The sequence below is a fragment of the Lineus longissimus genome, chromosome 11, assembly GCF_910592395.1.
Source record: "Lineus longissimus chromosome 11, tnLinLong1.2, whole genome shotgun sequence".
Classification (NCBI taxonomy): domain Eukaryota; kingdom Metazoa; phylum Nemertea; class Pilidiophora; order Heteronemertea; family Lineidae; genus Lineus; species Lineus longissimus.
In genome coordinates this window covers 13387979-13406472 of record NC_088318.1, presented here as the reverse complement: position 1 = coordinate 13406472, position 18494 = coordinate 13387979, and the positions used below count along the sequence as shown (strand labels likewise).

The 18494-nt window shown below is 43.1% G+C and overlaps 1 protein-coding gene across 5 annotated transcripts in view; it reads left to right on the top strand.

Annotated features, from left to right (window-relative positions):
* LOC135495518 (protein-glutamine gamma-glutamyltransferase K-like) overlaps positions 1–13968 on the top strand; it is a 28789-nt gene extending 14821 nt beyond the window's left edge. For 4 of the 5 annotated variants that reach the window (XM_064784245.1, XM_064784243.1, XM_064784246.1 and 1 more), the window contains exons 2-15: positions 4406–4545; positions 6338–6520; positions 6756–7016; positions 7346–7464; positions 8064–8171; positions 8564–8741; positions 9383–9524; positions 10108–10211; positions 10387–10629; positions 11015–11157; positions 11315–11450; positions 11771–11931; positions 12238–12377; positions 12828–13968. In XM_064784245.1, coding sequence (XP_064640315.1) covers positions 4406–4545; positions 6338–6520; positions 6756–7016; positions 7346–7464; positions 8064–8171; positions 8564–8741; positions 9383–9524; positions 10108–10211; positions 10387–10629; positions 11015–11157; positions 11315–11450; positions 11771–11931; positions 12238–12377; positions 12828–12975 — 2206 coding nt within the window. In that variant the 3' untranslated portion in view covers positions 12976–13968. Of the gene's footprint in view, positions 1–4405; positions 4546–5494; positions 6015–6337; positions 6521–6755; positions 7017–7345; positions 7465–8063; positions 8172–8563; positions 8742–9382; positions 9525–10107; positions 10212–10386; positions 10630–11014; positions 11158–11314; positions 11451–11770; positions 11932–12237; positions 12378–12827 lie in introns of those variants that run through there. The other variant, XM_064784247.1, reaches the window with a different exon arrangement.
* Positions 13969–18494: the final 4526 nt, after the last annotated feature.

The following is an 18494-nucleotide window of genomic DNA, read 5'->3' as shown; positions in this document are numbered from 1 at the left end:
AAACAGAATAGCAATTTTTATCGCAAGAGACGACCGGTTTTTTTCGTATGCGGCAAAAATCGCTATTATGCGCCGGGTTTAGCCTACGACATAAATAGTTTAGCGCGACCTGCGGATATACGTTTTTGATTTTTTTACCATACCGCTACAATGTGCGATCGAGCTAGTCTGCAAGCAAGATCGCGTGTTGCAGCGACGTGCGATAATCATGAGTCTTTGTTCAAACATTCGGCGATTGTCGTCGAATCACATGTTCAATTCTAATTCAGGCTACTGATATCAATTCAACCAGTCATTTACACACCGATAACTTCTTTATTTCGTCTATTTAGAGATGACTGATGATTGTAATTTTAACTTGTTGAGTGACAGACATTTCCCTGGTTGATGACAAAGCCAATCAATTTTGAGATGGCATGATACAGAATATGAAACGCTTGATGTGTATCTTATATCCATTTATAAATCATATCTGTCTTGCTCCGTTTATCATCTCATCGCCTGCTTCAAATATAAGCATAACGTTACTTTCCATTTGAGCAAGAAAAGCCTATTGGCGATGGGGCTCAGCTACCCTCAGTGGAGTATTTGTTTTCACTTGTGGCCCAGCATTTCGAAGTGGGCTCCGTGTAGAAATGATAGGAGGGTTGGTTTTCCACGATAAAAATTGGATCCACATCGTTTTCCTGTCTAGTTTCGGTACGCATCTTCAATAGAAGCGACACTAAGCCTGTCGGCGACGTGGTTCACAGTCCGGGATATGCCCTATCAGGGCCAAGGCGTAGTATCTTTACCTCATGTTGGAGTGCAGATTGACCCTAATTTTTGTTTGGCGCATCCATCTTCGATATAGTGATATAAGCCTATCGACGACATGGTTCAATCGCTCTGATATTTAGACCCTCCATAGCCTATAAGCATTTCGATATAATGTGATGATCGGCTAAGGTGCCTTGTCGTCTGACTGGTGGTTGGTTCTGGAGGCAATCTAGAGTGGACAGTCCTCCCGTCAATGTCAACTTAAACTTTGCCTATCGGCGACATGAATCAATAACTACGGGAGGCCCTTGTTTGAGACATGGCGGTGGGTTTTACGGGCACTGAGGCGTCCCGAGATCGAAATACGTCAACAAACAGTGATGAACCACTGATGGAGACGTTTATATCGGTCTTTAATTTCTACTTACCCAGCGTCACGTTGTCCCTTGGTTTTGTCGGAAACATGATAATTTTCATAATCATGACGAAACGACTTCGCAAGCGTCAAAATGTCATTATGTCTTACCACTTTAGGGCTTTGGCATTGGGCGATAACGGCGCTTTAACTCTAGGTTTCGGGCAGAGAGTAATACTGTCCATATTCCCAAATGCTTATGCATATTACGGCGATTTCATGTGTAAGGAATTTAACTACAGTTTATTTGTGTTTTTCGGCGTCCACGTTTGGAATGTAATCATAATCTCGATCGACCGGTTTGTGGCAGTCTGCTCTCCGCTAAAAGCTGCTGCGTGGTGCACCGTGAAGAAGGCCAGGGCTTGCTATCTTTTCAACTGTTGCTTTCATCTTGCCTTCAACTCGGTAAAGCTGTGGAAATACTACCAGTATCCAACAAAACAGAGCAACGAGATCTGTGTCAACCCTCCAGAATTCCCCCATTGGTTTGAGGGATTTTTTGTGATGTTTTATTACGTTATCGTCAACTACTCATCCCCGATCATTGTCCTCATTCTCAATGTGTCAATTTTGATCAAATTCAAGAGGCAGGGCAAGGAATTGCGGAACTTGGGAAAAACTGCTACCAAGCGGAAAACTGATAGTCAAGAGCGCCACCTAACGGTGATGATGTTGGTAGTTGCTTTCTCATTCATCTTTTTTTTATCTTGTTATCCAATATCAGATTTCGTCTGGAATTTTTTTATACCGCACGTTGCAATGGCTTATCCAAATCTTGTAGGGCTTAGCTATTCTTTTTTCTACTTCATCTTGAGTCTGAATTCATGTCTGAACTTCTTTATATATTCACTCGTCAGTGCCCCCTTTCGGAAAGACTTCACGAACATGTTTAAAGGAATTATAGACATGAGGTGCTGTGGTGAATGAAAACAATTTCGTGCATCACACAGCGACGTCATCGGCGCTGCAGTGGGCTGCCGGATCGACCCACAGGATTGGCGATGGTTGTGGTGGTAGTCTTGGCGACACATACCGACGCCTTTTGCCACTATCGATAGTGCCAAGAATGAACTTTGACTCGGAACTATCCTTTCCTTCATGGCCACAGCTCTCCTTGGTGATAGAAATAAGTGCTGCATTTCATTTCAGTTATACATGTGATTAAGTCACTAATTTTGGCGCTAACCTTACCTTGGCGTTATCTTATTCATCAGTTAAGCCCAGTAAACCTTACATCTACCTATCTGATTTTGAAAAACCAGGCCCTGGTATACAGGGGATGTACGTACTGTACCACTGTGTACAAACGACGAGGGCTTACAATAACACCTAAAGGGGTATTCGAAAAACCTGGATTTCTCAAATGCTGGATTTTCTGGATTGTGACTCATGGATCACCACCGCCTGGATGGATTGCCAAATTCCCAAATCCCTAACGTTTCCCACCATGTGCTTCAAGTGCACACACTGACACTGCCAACATCATCCTCAGTCTCCGACTCTTTACCAGAAAAATCGCTGGCAACTATACCGGCCCTTCTGCATGCCACCACAAAGCTGACAGAAGGTTTTTATTGTAGCTGACAAACTTCCCAATGTATGAATGCTGAGTCGGGGCATTCGATTTGACAGTTGTGATAATGACAGCATGAGGCTAAGTATTGTGTATACGATGTCGAATAAAAGGCCATAGTACTCTTTTGACACGTTTGAATGCCTCTGCTCAGTGCAAGGGCAAAGGATAAGGAACCAATCTTTCCCATTTTTCCGAACGATCCCCAATCCAGGCGTTGTTGATTCATGAGTCACAATCAGTGAATCCAGCAGTCCAGCGATCCAGCGATCCAGCTTTTTCCAACACCCCACATTAAGGTACTTAACAATAACAGCTGTCTTTAAGAAGAGACACAGTGCATTATACATTGTAGACAGTGCCTGGAGCAGTGATTCATATAACCAACACCTATTCCAGAGGAGGATGTTCGTCGATAAGATGTACTGGGCAAATATGGAGGAAAAAGCCGCCATGGGCATTAAAATCTAGTAAAATAAATAATATATTCAGTTGTAGAACTTTCCTCCGAAAGTAGGGTAATTTTCAAAATGCTTTTTACCAAAGGCATAATTCAGGAGCATCAAATAGGTGAAGTATTGTTGGTTAAACAGAATTGCCATTCGAATTTGTGGATTGTGACTTCAGTGGGAGGCGTGTAAAGTTTAAATCAAACTCATGACTTGGGGAAGAAGGTCCTTTAGCTCATAGTTCTTTTAGGCGGTTTCGGGTGCGCTGGGGTAGGCGTGGCCGGCATTCAAACCGAGATGATGGGGAAATCTGGTAAGTAGGCTTATGTTTTCTTTCCGATCACACCCGTGAATAGTACGATGTTCCTAGCATCTGGTACTTCTCTGAGCTTCGAGTCCCTCCATCTTTCGTCAAAACGTTATTTCGTTGGAAGAAAACGGCTGGAATATGTTCTCCTTTTCAAGAGGGGGGTCAGCTCAGCAACTCAGCAAGCGGAGGGACTTGATCCTCCAGGGTGCCCATATTCTCATTAATTCAATATATGTTGTTGTTCATTGCTAAGCTGAGCTGAAAGCACGTCAATGCAAGTCCTGTATAGTCCAGTCACCGGAACCCCAAACTATTAAACTAGTCCGCCGCGTGCTGACTTGTGCAGTACTGCATGTCTGCCCTGTGACTGGGCACAAGAACCAAAATACGTCGAAGGAGTTGGGCGTCGAATTTTATACACGAAAATATTGAATATTCAATTAAATCTGCCGTGGACCATAACGATCGAATTATGCATTTCATGAATGAAACAGACGATTATTATGAATTATAGTAACGGTCAGCACGTTTTTCCTGACGGATACACCATACAGATATCATCAGTTCATTTCGATACAAGATGGTCTATAGAGGGCCTTCCAAAAGCAGAAATACGTGGCACTTCCGGTCGTTTGATCCAAACTGTGTAGTTGAATTCTGCAACGTCCGAGCCACCAAACAGAAGGCGTTATTTAGGGTGGCTTCCGGTCATTCCTGCTTTCGAAACAATCTCCTTGCCTCGCCATATGGTAACGGTTGTCAAGTGATACTAGGACCGTTCACTAGCTTACTTTTGCTCCGCAGCAAATGCTAGCTATCCTCTCATTGGAAGATTATTTTCGGAAAGATGTGAACTGTCCACAACGGTTTCAAGATGGCCTTTCTTTTTTTTGTTGCAGCGGCGGTGGCCTGAACCCCTCAGTTCGCCGGAGGAACAACTGGAATGACTACTCATGTTCATACCGGAGTCGTCTGGTGGAAGCACCTAAGCCAATCCCTGTCGACAACAATCCCCAAGCACCACCGGCAAGAAAAGTTGGTAAGTGATTCGACCGGCGCGGGCCGCCCCGCAACAAGATCAGACCCTATTTGAATGGGCTTGTAAGTAACGAACATTCTTATCACATCACTCGACACATCTTAACCACCAAGGTTTGTGCATCTCATCAATATTTGAAATATACCGCGGCTGTACGTTAAGGGAGTATTCATGTCGACCAAGAGCTTCAGGATACACTCAACAATAAAATTCGGCATTTAAGGTCAAAGGTCAGGGGCTCTTGCAAAACCTCAAGCCTTACCTTAGGGCCTGAGCCCACCAGGTCGGTTTCCTGCTGCGGAAATAGGCAGGTTCTGTGACTTCAGAACGAGAACTACGTGATTTTTAGATGGCTCTAGGGTGGCCTTAGGGCAGTTTTTATGATATTTGACGTTGATGTCCATGATATTAAGAACCATTAATTTGCTAAGCAGGACTATTAGGAAGTCGCTTCCCACGCTTTGAAAGTTGGTCACGGCGTGAGATGCGACTATCTTGAGACAAGCGAAAGTCAAGAAGACCATCTTGACACACATCCCTTATATGTTGGGATTATACTTAATTATGAGGGTAAGATAAAATAGACCTTCCTCAACCAAAATTGGGGTAAGATAAGATAAACCTTCTTGAACCAAATTTGGCATCGATGGCGTCAAGGAAGTTGATGATAGACCGCCCGATCGGCCTGCCCAGCCTTTCGCAATCGACCCAGATTGCGATGCCAGATAGATTTATACACGAAATGACCATGATTTCGCAGAATTTTTTTTATTGCATGTCAGGCACGTCAGGATGTAACTCTTCACATCACTCATCATGTGACCTTGGCATAAGTTGATTGGGAAAACATCTATTTTGCGTGACATACCACGAGGCCCTGACTTGGTTGAGAGTCCCTATAAAAGGACTACCGGGTTCGTGATTGATGTCATTGTCTTGTACGGACTATCACAACAGTTATAACCCGAGCATAGACTTTCCTTGCGCAATATGTTGATATATGATTCAAATTGGAACTTTCATTATTAATATTTTACATTTGAAATAACCTTTTTTTGAATTGGTAAACGATAGGGCCAACCATTTTAAGTGTTGTCGAGTGTAAATACTGGAATTCGGATTGTCTCTTTCTCTTGATTGCACTGTTTAATTGAATTCGTGACGTATTCCGAGGAAAGTAGCACACAGGAAATAAGGCGTCTGGATATACTGACGAGACATAGCAACAAAAGAAAGGAGTAAATTGTTGGACTATTGGGACTAGTAAAGGATTGTAAAAGTGTTTCTGGAGATTGTTAGACTCATGGGTTGCATACCATCTAAAATCTCTAGGCCCAGACCAGGTCGAGACGACCACGCCCCTCGGCCTCGGCCTGACCCTGATCGGGGTAGCTTTGTACCTAGATCCGATCCTGACGAAAACAAACCTGATGCCTCCAGACGCGAGAGTACACCAGAACCATTGACCGGTAAGGCTTTTGCCATTAACAAGCATAGACAGGTTCAGAGACAACAAAATCGCGCTCGCGAAAACCTGAGTGAAAAGCCCTGGCGCTCATCAGGATGGGGTTCTTGAGGTCATAGTGTCAAGAAGTTGACGTGTATACTATAATCATACTTTCAATTTCAACTTAGCGCCCAATTATCATTGTTTACCAATCTTTTTCCGGATTTGCGTTGGAAGACGGAAAGTGCCAACGGCAACCAATATTTCTCAGGTGTACGTTTAGGTACGCGACACATTTCACAACCATCTCGATTCGCCCTAAATAAAACTTGTCTTCACTTTCAGAGGGCATCCTGAAGACCGTGAATGTCAACGTGAACGCGGAGAGCAACAGAAAAGCGCACCACACTGACGAATATGAGGTGCTAAACCTGGTTGTGAGGAGAGGTCAGGCGTTCGAGATCACCGTCACCTACGATAGGGCGATCAACGATGCGACGGACGAGATCAAGTTCATCTTCCAAACAGGTCAGTGTAGTACACTCTCAGAAAATAAAGCTTTTTCAGAAGCTCAAAACATTTTAATCGTTTTTCGGCAAAACACAAATATGCACGCCGTAGCGGCTTTTTCAACGTAGTGAAAACCCTAAGAGGTTTTTCACAATCTCAAAAATGATTTGAAGTTATTTTTTCACAAAAAATCGATGTAAAGATGCCGATTGTCTGGAAGAAATAGCCGTCAGTTTCGTTGACATCTTTGCAGGTGACAACCCAAAGGTCAGCAAGGATACCGAGATCCATGTTACCCCTGGCAAGTCTGTCAAAAACTCCGAATGGGGCGCCCAGCGCGTGGGCGATAGCGGAAATGACGTTACATACAAGTTGATGACGCCAGCCAACGCCGTCGTGGACGAATGGTCGATGATTGTGCAGACGATCTTTGACCATAAGAATGAGAAGATGAACCGTTACCGCTACAAGGTCAAGGATACATTTTATGTCCTCTTCAACGCTTGGTGCAAAGGTAGGTCTAAATGTGCGATAATGGTGCAGCAAACAACTCCTTTTGTATTGAGGAGATAATATTTAAAATATTATTTAAGTCTGTGTCAACGGCAACAGTATTGAGCATCATGGTGCAAAAGAACAGGAATCATGTTGCGTGTACGTATGATATTCTCAGTTGCAAAAAAAAATGTAAGGGAAACCCGGACAAAATCATGGTTATTTTGGACCTTTCCGGAGAGACTCAAAAATCTCGGAAGAAAGTGGAAAGTTGGAAAGCCCAACATACAAAGTGCTTAAAATGCCGGAAATGCATCACTTTGTAGCTCCGTGATTTTCCTTTTTCAGAGGATACAGTCTATATGGCCAACGAAGAAGAGAGACAAGAGTACGTGTTGGAGCAGATTGGTTTGATATGGAGAGGCAGCGCCGGGGCTAACGGGCCCATGATGTGGAATTATAAACAGGTATAAGAAGATGGCATATATTAAACAGAGCCTTAAAGTGTGTCATCTGATCCTGTTAGAACTTGAACAAGGCGTCATCGTTTTGGTCCTCTCAATAATATGCGTTGACGCGGAGTCCGATCAAAGACAAAATTATTTTATTCGTAGGCGTATTGCTCATGCATAACTGATTTTGGTTGTCCCATTCGCTGTTAATCTGACAAATGTAAGGGTTGACGGGTGGTTACGTAATACGCTGCTACCCCTGCTGCCCGCCTGAACAACTGTAAAAGTAGTCACCATGATTAGTTATGTATGAGCGAAATCGCGTACGAATGAAATAAATCTGTCTTTGATCGGAGTCCGTGGTGGAACAACCAGGTCGCAGATATCCGTGAGTGATGTTTCCGTCCGTTTCAAAGAATGCATCTCTCGATGTGTATTTTCAGAACTGTGGAGATTTGAAGAAAAAACCGCAGATTATCATTAAAATTCATAAACAGCCGGTTTCTTTTCTGCAAGGTTTAAAAGGTGTGACCGACGAAACCCTGGGATTATAGGCCTCCTATCATCATTTCAACTTTTTGAACTCCGTTCTTTTCAATTGTCTTTTTACATAGTTTGACGATGTGTGCCTGGATGGTTCCCTTTTTCTTCTCAAGAAGAGTGGTCTTTCCGTACAGGCAAGATCTAATCCGGCCCTCACCTGTAGGGCACTCTCTCAGATGGTACGTAGGAGTTTACTTTTTTACTAGGAAATAAACTATATATGACATGTCCCCGATTCCTATTAAATGAGCAAGAAATGTTTTTTTAAAGTAAGAAAATCTACTTTATTATTGCAAATCAAAATTTTTGTTATATGATTGCGGCTTGAAAATCTTGAGGTGCGAGAACCAAGATGTTTTATCTCTCGGTAAATTCTCGGTGAATTCTTGCCGAGATTGTGTGTTCTTGTACACGGTAAGATATCGCCCTAAACGGCCATTACCTGAACGAGGGACAACTAAGTTTTTAAAAAGCATGTCATTTCTACATGCTGCACCTGAAAGATGACGATAGTCATGGTGATTACGGTAATATTCTGATAATAACATCTTAACCTTCTTTCGCTCAACAGGCGAACAGTAACGACAACGACGGAGGTGTCTTGAGCGGTAACTGGTCCGGTAACTACCTTAAAGGTATCGCCCCATCCACCTGGCAGGGCTCGGGGAGCATCATGGAGCAGTACATGAGGACCAAGTCGGACGTCAAGTGGGCGCAGTGCTGGGTCTTTTCTGGACTTCTCACAACGCGTAAGTAATTCACGGACTCCGTTACACCAACGGAGGGGAGGTTACGGACGGAGTACCTCTGATGGTTCAGAATGGTCGGTACCGAGATAATTGTCGTTGATGAACAACTTTCTCAAAGAAGTCGCTGGATTTCAAAGCGATAACGGCAAAGAAATGAAGGTCTACGAATACTCTGCCACAGATTCTATATGATCATGGCCATGATCGATGCAGAATTTCCATCAAGGGAACAACATGACCGCATCTACCATGGATCCATCGTAGATTCTATAATGAAATCCGTTTTAGAATTTGTGACGGACTATAATAGACTAGATTATCACTTTAATAATGGAAGTATACTTCGATGTTAACGCGCACTAAGGTGGAACAATAACGAATCTATGATGGGATTCCCATATAATTTACAATTGGCCATCATAGAATCTTTAATGGCCCAGCATAGATTCTGTGATGGGAGATCCGATGAATATCGTGGTTTATACATGTGACCATCATCACATATACATATACATGTATATTCTACCATGGGCCATCATAGATTGTGTCGACGTAAACCTTTGCCGTTGTGCAATATAAAAAGCTTAACATACTTTAGAAGTAGATACCGGTTTATTTCATGGAATAGTCTTCATTTTTAGTGTGTCGGGCTATTGGCATCCCAACCAGGAGTGTGACCAACTTTGAGTCAGCTCACGACATCGACTCTAGCATGACCATCGACACACATTATGACAGTGTTACTTTGAAAGCGTTGGGAGGTGCCATGGACGACTCGGTATGGTAAGTGATGACAGACTATCTTAATGGGTACAGCACTACTCTGAGGCGATGGGGGTGGCATGTCCGATTATCTTGTGGTACAGTACTATCCAGAGGTAAAATACCTTGTTGCCTCTTCGCATCTGATTCGAACAGGAGGCAAAGAGCTTATTCTTCCATGGAATTCCTGGTTAACCGCCCTCAGCGTTGCTAACGGTGACTGGCAGGGCACGTTAATCACTCTACCCTAAGGAAATGCTGTTTGATACAAAAATCCCTACCTTCGGACATAGTCAAATCGTCCACCTCGGTCACAAATCCCTGGATGGACAGCTCTGATCTTAAATCGTGTGCATGCTAGAACTGCCGTCAGAAACGGGACTACTCGAAGCAAGCAGGCAAAGTACATGTAGATGAAACTAAAATTGTAGCATGTAGGCTACAACACTCTTCATGAAATAACATGTCAACATGAGCCAACATGATTTCTACCAACCGAACCCCAGGGACTGGGCTAGCCACTATTTGATTGCAAAATGACCAAATTCAGGATTGTCCTTCAAAGGAAAAGGCAGACATCACAGCTTGTATTTTCTCTGTTAAGGAACTTCCACGTATGGAACGAATCTTACATGAAGCGTCTTGATCTTCCCGATGGTTACGATGGATGGCAGGCGCATGACTCCACACCGCAGGAAGTCAGCGAGCGTAAGTCACACCAATGTCCACACTCTTAGAAATGTTGGTTTCTGAGCTTCCGAAAAACCGATGAACATAATTATTTCGAGGAGTTGGCTAATAAAAAATCACTTCCCGATGACGATTTTAAGTAACTCGGCCAGCTCATCTCAACTCTTTCTTCATAACTTTGCCCCCTTTTTAGATCTCATGCGCTGCGGTCCAGCGCCCGTTATCGCCATCAAAAATGGTGACGTTCATATCAACTACGACAGCAAGTTCGTCTTCGCTGAGGTGAATGGTGACCGTGTGTCTTGGATCGTGGAGCCAGATGGTAACATGATTGCCGCCCAGTCTGAAATTGACACGGTCGGGAAGGAGATAAGTACCAAGGCTGTGGGAAGGAGGGCAAGGAATGATGTGACTCATGAGTACAAGCATGCCGAAGGTAAATCAATTTTACGTCTTCTGTTTTGATCAGCACCAGCTCAGTTGTTTTATTGATGGCATCTACTTTTTACTAGGAGACAGGTATCAGACAAGGAAAAACTGCCTTTTTCCAGTTTGGGTTTTTGAAGTAATCTTCTCATTCTGAAACAACATATTGTTACCTTTGATAACCCGGGTATTTGCCTCAAATCCAAGATGGCCGACGAAATATAAAATGGCTGCCATGACTTCTCGTCCTTGATTACAGTACGTTATGAAGGCAACAGATCCGTGAGATCTGTCAGATCTGTCATCACAATTACGGGCCGGTCCGAGTATATTGCTAGCTCAACAGGCCTATAGTGTTTCTGTCAAAAAAAATCTATCTTCTATCTACATTTCAGGGTCGGAGGCAGAGAGAGCTGCCGTTGACAAGGCGATGAAATACAGCTCCAGGAGAGAGTTCCTCAAGATAGATGAATCTAAGAATGACTGCGCCATGACACTGGATGTCAGATCGGAGCCGAAAGCTGACATTACTGCAATGGTGAGTGTGCGATAGTCAAAGACCCTGCTTGGCCAGACATCCTTCAACACTTTTTTGTATCGCTGGAGTTAGTAAAGATGGCAATTAAATCCAATTAGTGAATACATTTACTCGTACCAAGCGCCGATTTAGAACCATTCCCTCTCTTGTTCCCCAGATCCGAGTCACCAACAACAGCAACGAGGAGAGGAACGTCAAGTTGAACATCCAGGCGGTGGCATCGTATTACACCGGAATGACTGGAGAGGACCTGAAGACGGTCAATAGGAACCTCATCATTGCCGCCAAAGGAAGTAGGTCGCCTAATGTCCAAGCTTAGCCATTGGTGGCATTTTCTCATGCCCATTATAGAGATCATGCACTTTAGGTTACTTCGACGCTGGCAGTTTCGGCGCCTCGGCCCTAAAAGTTTATCTCAGATGCGTGGTGCCCTTAAATTGAAAAATTGAGAGAAAAAACCAGGTCATTCGTTGGCCACGAACACTTTCAAAGATTGTTGAATTTCCACTCAGCATTATCCGACAACAACCGACCGAAATAAGGATGGTGAAAATTATCTCTACACAGATGTCTGACTATCCAGTTAAGTAGGCATATTCTGTACCCGTTTCAGACGACAAGTACGAAATGAAGATTCCAGCGGCCGAGTGGATTAACACTATAGACGCTGACGCGACAGTGAAGGTGTTTGTGACAGGAAATGTGAGCGAGACAGGCCAGGTGATGACTAAACAAAAGGCTGCTGCTCTTGACAAGCCGGAGCTGGATGTCACGGTAAGATGGAGATGTCATGGTAACAGTGTCAGTGCTCAGTGCACGTAAAAGAGGTGGTGTAGTTTTGGGTCATCTTGACGCCAATGACCAACGGTAATATCTATTAACTCATGGTCATGACGTGTAGCTTGCATGTATTGTAAGCCCAAGGACCAGGATGCAGTTTCAACAAAAAAGTATGTGCTTGACTCAATATATAAGTAATGACGAGAAAACGTGCTACCAACCGCACTTGGAGGATAGCAGGGAGCATATGTACATTTCTATTAACGGTTAAAACTAACTTGATTTTGCACCTTCTTTCAGGCGACCCCGCCGTCCGTCACCGCTGGCGAGGAGTTTGAAGTGACCGCGTCGTTCACCAATCACCTGGATATCCCCGTCAACAAGGGGGTGTTTACCATGGAGGGACCGGGTTCACAGAGATCATTCGATGTTGAAGCCAAGTAAGAAACGTATTCCTTTCAAAGTCACTTGAAAGGAATCTTGCAATTCCTTGCCTAATATATGGTAACGGATAAACACTTATCGATATAACTGCCGCTGTATCCGGCCCATCCTCGAAAAACCAGAGTCAGTTGTATCCTCTTCCCACGTTACATGAGCTCGGTGGTTAGTGCCGAAGTGTTTGCCTGAAGTTCAGGATGTATCCAATATAAATATCAGACCACAGATTGGCAAGATTCAAGTTGAAAATAACATTTATTCAATGGCTTTAATAAGAATAGGTGACACCATCGACATTGCTTCTGGTTGCGCAACAGCCGATTTCCCTGAAGAAAGAATTGCCCAGAGTTAATGCAAGTAAATACTAGAAATAGAAGGACAGAGTCGAAAGCATTTAACCGCAAAAAGATGAAGACATATGGTAATGATGATTGTCGTCTGCTTTTCAGGAAATCCATTGCACCAGGTGAGAAGGTGACAGGAAAAGCAAAGTTCACCCCACGATTTGCCGGAAAGAAAGAGGTCGTTGTTGGTTTCAACTCCCGCCAGCTGACCGGTATCAGCGGGGCCACGTCGGTTGTCGTCAAGAAGAAGTAGACCTGCGACAGTATGTCGTCGCTTTGAGGAATACGACAAAATGTCGGCGGTGATATGATCTGATATGTAGATGAATGCTTCTTTGATGCAGGTTTTTCGCGAAAGGGCTTATGGGCATTGCGCTTGTGCCGTAAAATAGTCTTCTTTCCGAACATAACATTACTATTGTACCATACGTTGTTTTACTCCGCCCTTTTGCAGTCATAATCAAATGGACAAGTCAGTGTGTGTCATGGATGGACCATGCTAACTGCACGTGTGCGATGCACGTACTTTTCTTTGTTGAACTTCTCATTTACCTTGCTGTGACATGCGCACATTTGCGGTGCGAGCTATACACTCCTAAAATGTATTACACTGGCAGTTTCTTTATGCAATCACACCCACTAGATATATTCTAAGCGGCCTTAAAAGTTTAAGTCGGATTTTTCTTTGTATACTTCTCGCGCACTTGGCAGCAACAAACGCTTAGGTATCCGTAGATTGTGACTATAGTTTATACATGTAGAGGAAAAGGTATACTCATCTTTATCTAGTTATCGAATAATATTCAGGTTAAAGTGGTTTCAGGTGACATTATTTCTTAGTAGCATACGTTATTGTAGTATATACAGTGGCCTATCTCCATTTACGGTAAGCGTTTCACGTGGCATGTGTGCACTCACAGGGCCCGTTGTCTGTAGGAGAAATGCTGTGACAAAGCAAAGGCCTTGTGCGATATACGCCGAGTTAGATATGAGCCGAGCCGTTACGGGACAACAATCCAATCGTCCGTGTGAGATAAAACCGTAAGTCAAAGGGGAAGATATTTCCAAAACGCCATAGACGCAGGAGTATCTGATGTAACCTGTATACAAAATCTCATAAGCGAGTTTAAACATAGTAACAGCTATATATCTTTCTTCGCTTATTAGCCTAAACCTTCATAAATGTCAAAAGTTACAACCTGTAACAAATACTAGGCTGATTAAAAAATAAAACTATTTATCCAAACTTGACTGTCGTTGCTTGAATTGTATACCAATACTGCTTTCCGTTCACTCAAAACAGCGAGCGTGAGCACGGTACTTTCCACTATGGAGCATCTCGGCTTCGGTCCGTTGTATGGGGCAGCTCGCATGCGCTGTTTGCTTGAGGCAGGACTCGAAGATGCTTCCGCCACGCGCAGTCAGCAACTGCGCATCCCCGTACATGCGCGAGATATCCTCGTGCCAATTCTGCTGCAACCTAAGAAAATGCATGTTGACCTTCAATGTATTGACACTAATCAGCTTCAAGGCAACGGATGGGGGAGGCTATATACGGAGGCAAATACCGCTGGACTCAATTCTTATTGGTCAAAGGTAATTTTTTTTATGCAGAACGGGAAGATAAAGTTTGGAACTAAAACTTATAATATATATCGAAAAATAGGCGACCTTTTGTGATCAATATTTTCAAGTTACAGAACATTTTGTTGAGATGAGATCACGCCTAAAATGTTAGACCACAAAGTTTATACCAATTGTAAAGTTTACTCCTTCAATAATTAGCGTGTGTCATCATCGGGTTGGTATAGCTAATCAACGATAATTGCTCCTTTTCAGCTTTTCCAATAATTTTTGTTACAGCTGAATCAAATTAAGTGTAAGGGCGTATTACACCCGTCCTGATATCAGTGGTTTTCAAATTATGTATATACTCCGCCTCTCGATTTTTCAAATTTCATATATTTATCACTCGAGGCTGGAGTATAAAACCTGAATCTCGTGATGTATTACACCATGACCCTACATTGTACATTCGAAACTTGTAACAAAAAACTCGCAAGCGAAATTGAAACACCAAACGAACTTTTAAACCAATCTTAGTTGTTTGCTTTGGTTCATGAACAATGTACATGTAGTTCGATACTCTCTTTGAAGAGGTGGAGACGCGAACAAAAACCAATTGCTGGCTACACAGTTAAATGGGGCGGTTTAGACATGTGGATGTAAAGAGTGTTTTCGAAGTCAGTCATAATCTTTTGGGCTGCTTTCTTTTGTCTGTCCCTCCATGGTAAACTTATACACCTAATCATAGTGAGCAACACAATTAAACTCAGGGGCGTTGCTAGCGCGGGAGGGGGGGGGGGGCTGGGGCCAAATAGTGCCCATCAGAAGTCAGGAGTTTGGAACGTCTGTTTCACGTAGGCCTATTCCACGCAACAGGCGCCCTTCAACTGGAAAAAGAGCGTCTATTTATTCCCTTACAAGCGTATAAATAGTCTCGATGCACTGTCAGAGATGAGAGACCCCTATTGGCGACTTCGTACCTGGCTCCATCCTATAAAGACTCCTTTTGATTCATCAATAATTGGAAACAGACATTGCATATAACCTAGCTATTCCGTGATCATATTGAACCTACATCGATAGTGCTTCAAGAAGTGAATAGTTGAGAATGCGTGTATCTCGGAATGACATTAACAGATTAGGTGTTATTGTTTGTCCATGGATAAGGAGCTGACGGACGCTTTCCTTGTGAGCTACATGGAAGGAGGGCAACGGCATACTCTTTTTTTCACTGTTCTAAGGTCAAATGTTTAAAAGGTAATAACACTTCTTGACAAGTTTTGACCAATCAGAAGAGAGCTATCATGCTTGTTTGGCACAGACAGCACGGCCATGATCACATACAGGGGTTTTGATTGGTCAAAACCTGTCACCTGACAGGAAGTCCTACATGATTTCTGCTTGAGGAAAGTGGCGAATTTCTACACGATTTACCGTATATTCCAAACCATATCTGAAGAATAAAACGTTGCCTATTAAATTGCACTACATTTCGGTGAATGTCATATATATCTTGCAGCGACACTATGGCAGAGCAACCATTACAGCCCATCGCTTCTTCGCTGGCAACGGTAGGCAATGAAGATGATCCGGTTTTTGCTTTACGGATAGTTTATATAATGACTACAAAGTACTTATGGCCGTTTTTCGTGGTGGCAGGGATTTTGGGCAATGTTATGTGTATCTTCATAACTCTGCAGGAGGACAACCGACGGATTTCTACGTGCAACTACATGACAGCTCTCGCGTTGGCCGATTCGAATGTCCTAATCTCGCATGCGTGGGGAATGATATGGATCTTCTGGTCTGAAGATCAACCTTCAGAGTTTGCGATGCAGTGAGCACCACTTTCTTTCTTCCTTGATGCTGTACTTTATTTTGATGGATATAGTTCTCTCAGTGTAACTGACGTTACCGTCCACTTTGGTCCAATTTCCTACTGTCCATGCTTCACGAATAGTGAGTTTTTCAAGTGCAAATCCCCCGAAACGCCAGCGTTCGCGTTAGCGTTTCGGGGAATACGCGAAAGCTCCCGAAACGGAAAGCCGGTGGCTCATCCACATCAAATTTAACTACACGAAGAGCTTTCGATGATTGTCTATCCAGGATGATCATGGTCATAGTAATCGCAAGACAAACGTAGTTAGTTACCCACATGGCCGCATAAGCTCCCAAGTGTGGGTCATCTAAATGTACTCCTCATTCCTGCCTCCACTGACTTCAGAACCTCTCATCTTTTTCAGGGGCATGTGGTATCATGCCTTAGCGTTTGCAATCCTCTCCGGATTTTACTTGGCTGAGATGACAGTTGATAGACTGATTGTAGTAAGATACCCATTGGCAGCGCAAAGACTCTGTACAACGCACCGCGCATGCGTCACCGTCATCATAACGTTTTTTCTAATTTGTGGTCTGAACCTCTACATCTTCTTCACGTTTAGAAAAGTTATAGATGAAGTAACCGGTAAGACTCTATATCTTCTTCAAGTCAGTTATAGATTAAGTAACAGGCAGCCTAAGAATAAAATGAAGGGTAAATGTTTGTTGTCAGTGTTCATAAAATTGGCATTACGTAAGAATAAATTGAGGAAATATGGACATATATAAATATTGAGTAAAAAGAAGGGAACGTGTATGGAGAAGGAGATGGCACGGTTTGCCTACGGTGGTGAAGTGGCTCGGGTCTGACTAACTTCCCTGGTTCGGTCTTCACTGTCGGCGTGAAATTCTGGGCAGGTCTGTTGCCTTACGTGCAACACAGGTGAGTGCATAAATGGTTACTGGTCGGAAATGCTAATTTAGCGTTGATTGTGGGCCAACCAAAAAACGTTCATCATTTTTTTCTTCGTTTAGATGTTGATCATTGAGCTGATTGTGCAAGACAGAAATTTCCCATTCCAAGTAAGTGACGGTTATAAAGGGTCGGAATTCATTCATAATTTCAGGAGAAGGCCTTCTTCGCATGTCGGTACCTCAAGCCCCAGAACTGGAGGTACTCGGGAATGCGACACAATTAGCCCTCGGGACCCTCTTGCCCTTTGTCACCATCGTCTACTGTAATGTCAGCATTGTAATAGTTCTCAACAACGCATCCAAGAAGTCAGAAAACATGGGGGTCAGCAAAGAAGGGAAGAGAACACGTGAGAAAGAGACAACGTACTTGACTAGAATGCTGATTCTGGTTAGTATTGCGTACGTCGTGACATCGATTCCGTACAGATTGTATGACATCATCATTGGTCTAACAGAGGTTAAAGTTCAATACAAAATGGAGCAGGAATACTGGAGCTTACGGTATTATACACAGCACTATCTTACGATACAATTCTGGACAATAAATTACGGCATCAACTTTTATCTTTACTGTATTGGGGGCGGAAAGAAATATCGCAATGACGTCAAACAAAGATTACAAAAAATTGTGTCTTGTTGCAAATAATATGGTAAGGTAACGTACTTGATTCCTGACGGCATTGCTCTAGAATATAGAATTTATTGTAGCGCCAATGCTGTTTGGAAGGTCTACCTGAGCAGTAATAAGTGCGTGGACTGGTGGTCATCGGGCGTGAAACCCCAAAGACAGTAGTTCTCGAGCCGGGTTTCAACAGGAGTCGGATTGAGAAGGGTGCGAAACCTCCCTCGCAAGCAAAGAGGTGTCATTAGAGACATGTCGCTGAAACGTTACAGTTCATCTTACGTTTTCTCTTCTGGCGGCCCCTGGTTTCATCTTCCAACTCTGTATGGATATCTATCCGACTTTTGAAATAGCCAGGCAGTATTCTGAGCTATGTAAATCACTGCATGCATGAAACGATAGTAATTTTACAGCGTACAATTGGCAGGTTTCAGTGCCATTTGGAACAATGAAGTAATCGTTCGCCTGAGTTTGAGAAGCGTTGCGAAACCTGCCTATTATATCTGGAAATGATTACCTCTTCTTTGGCGAGATCATCATCTTTATCGTTGAATCTCGCTTTTCGTAGTAATAATTTAGTCATAAACTTCGTACAACTTGATTATTTCACAAATTTCTTCTACATGTACGAATTGCGGAATTTTCATACGCATTGCAAATTTTCGTCGTATTACGAATAAAAATTTGTAATGCATTTTATTTTGAATTGCAAGGCATTATTTCAAGCAGCTCTTTCCTAAACCGAGCAGTGGTCAAAGAATACAAGTAGAAATTAAAACAATAATTAAGGT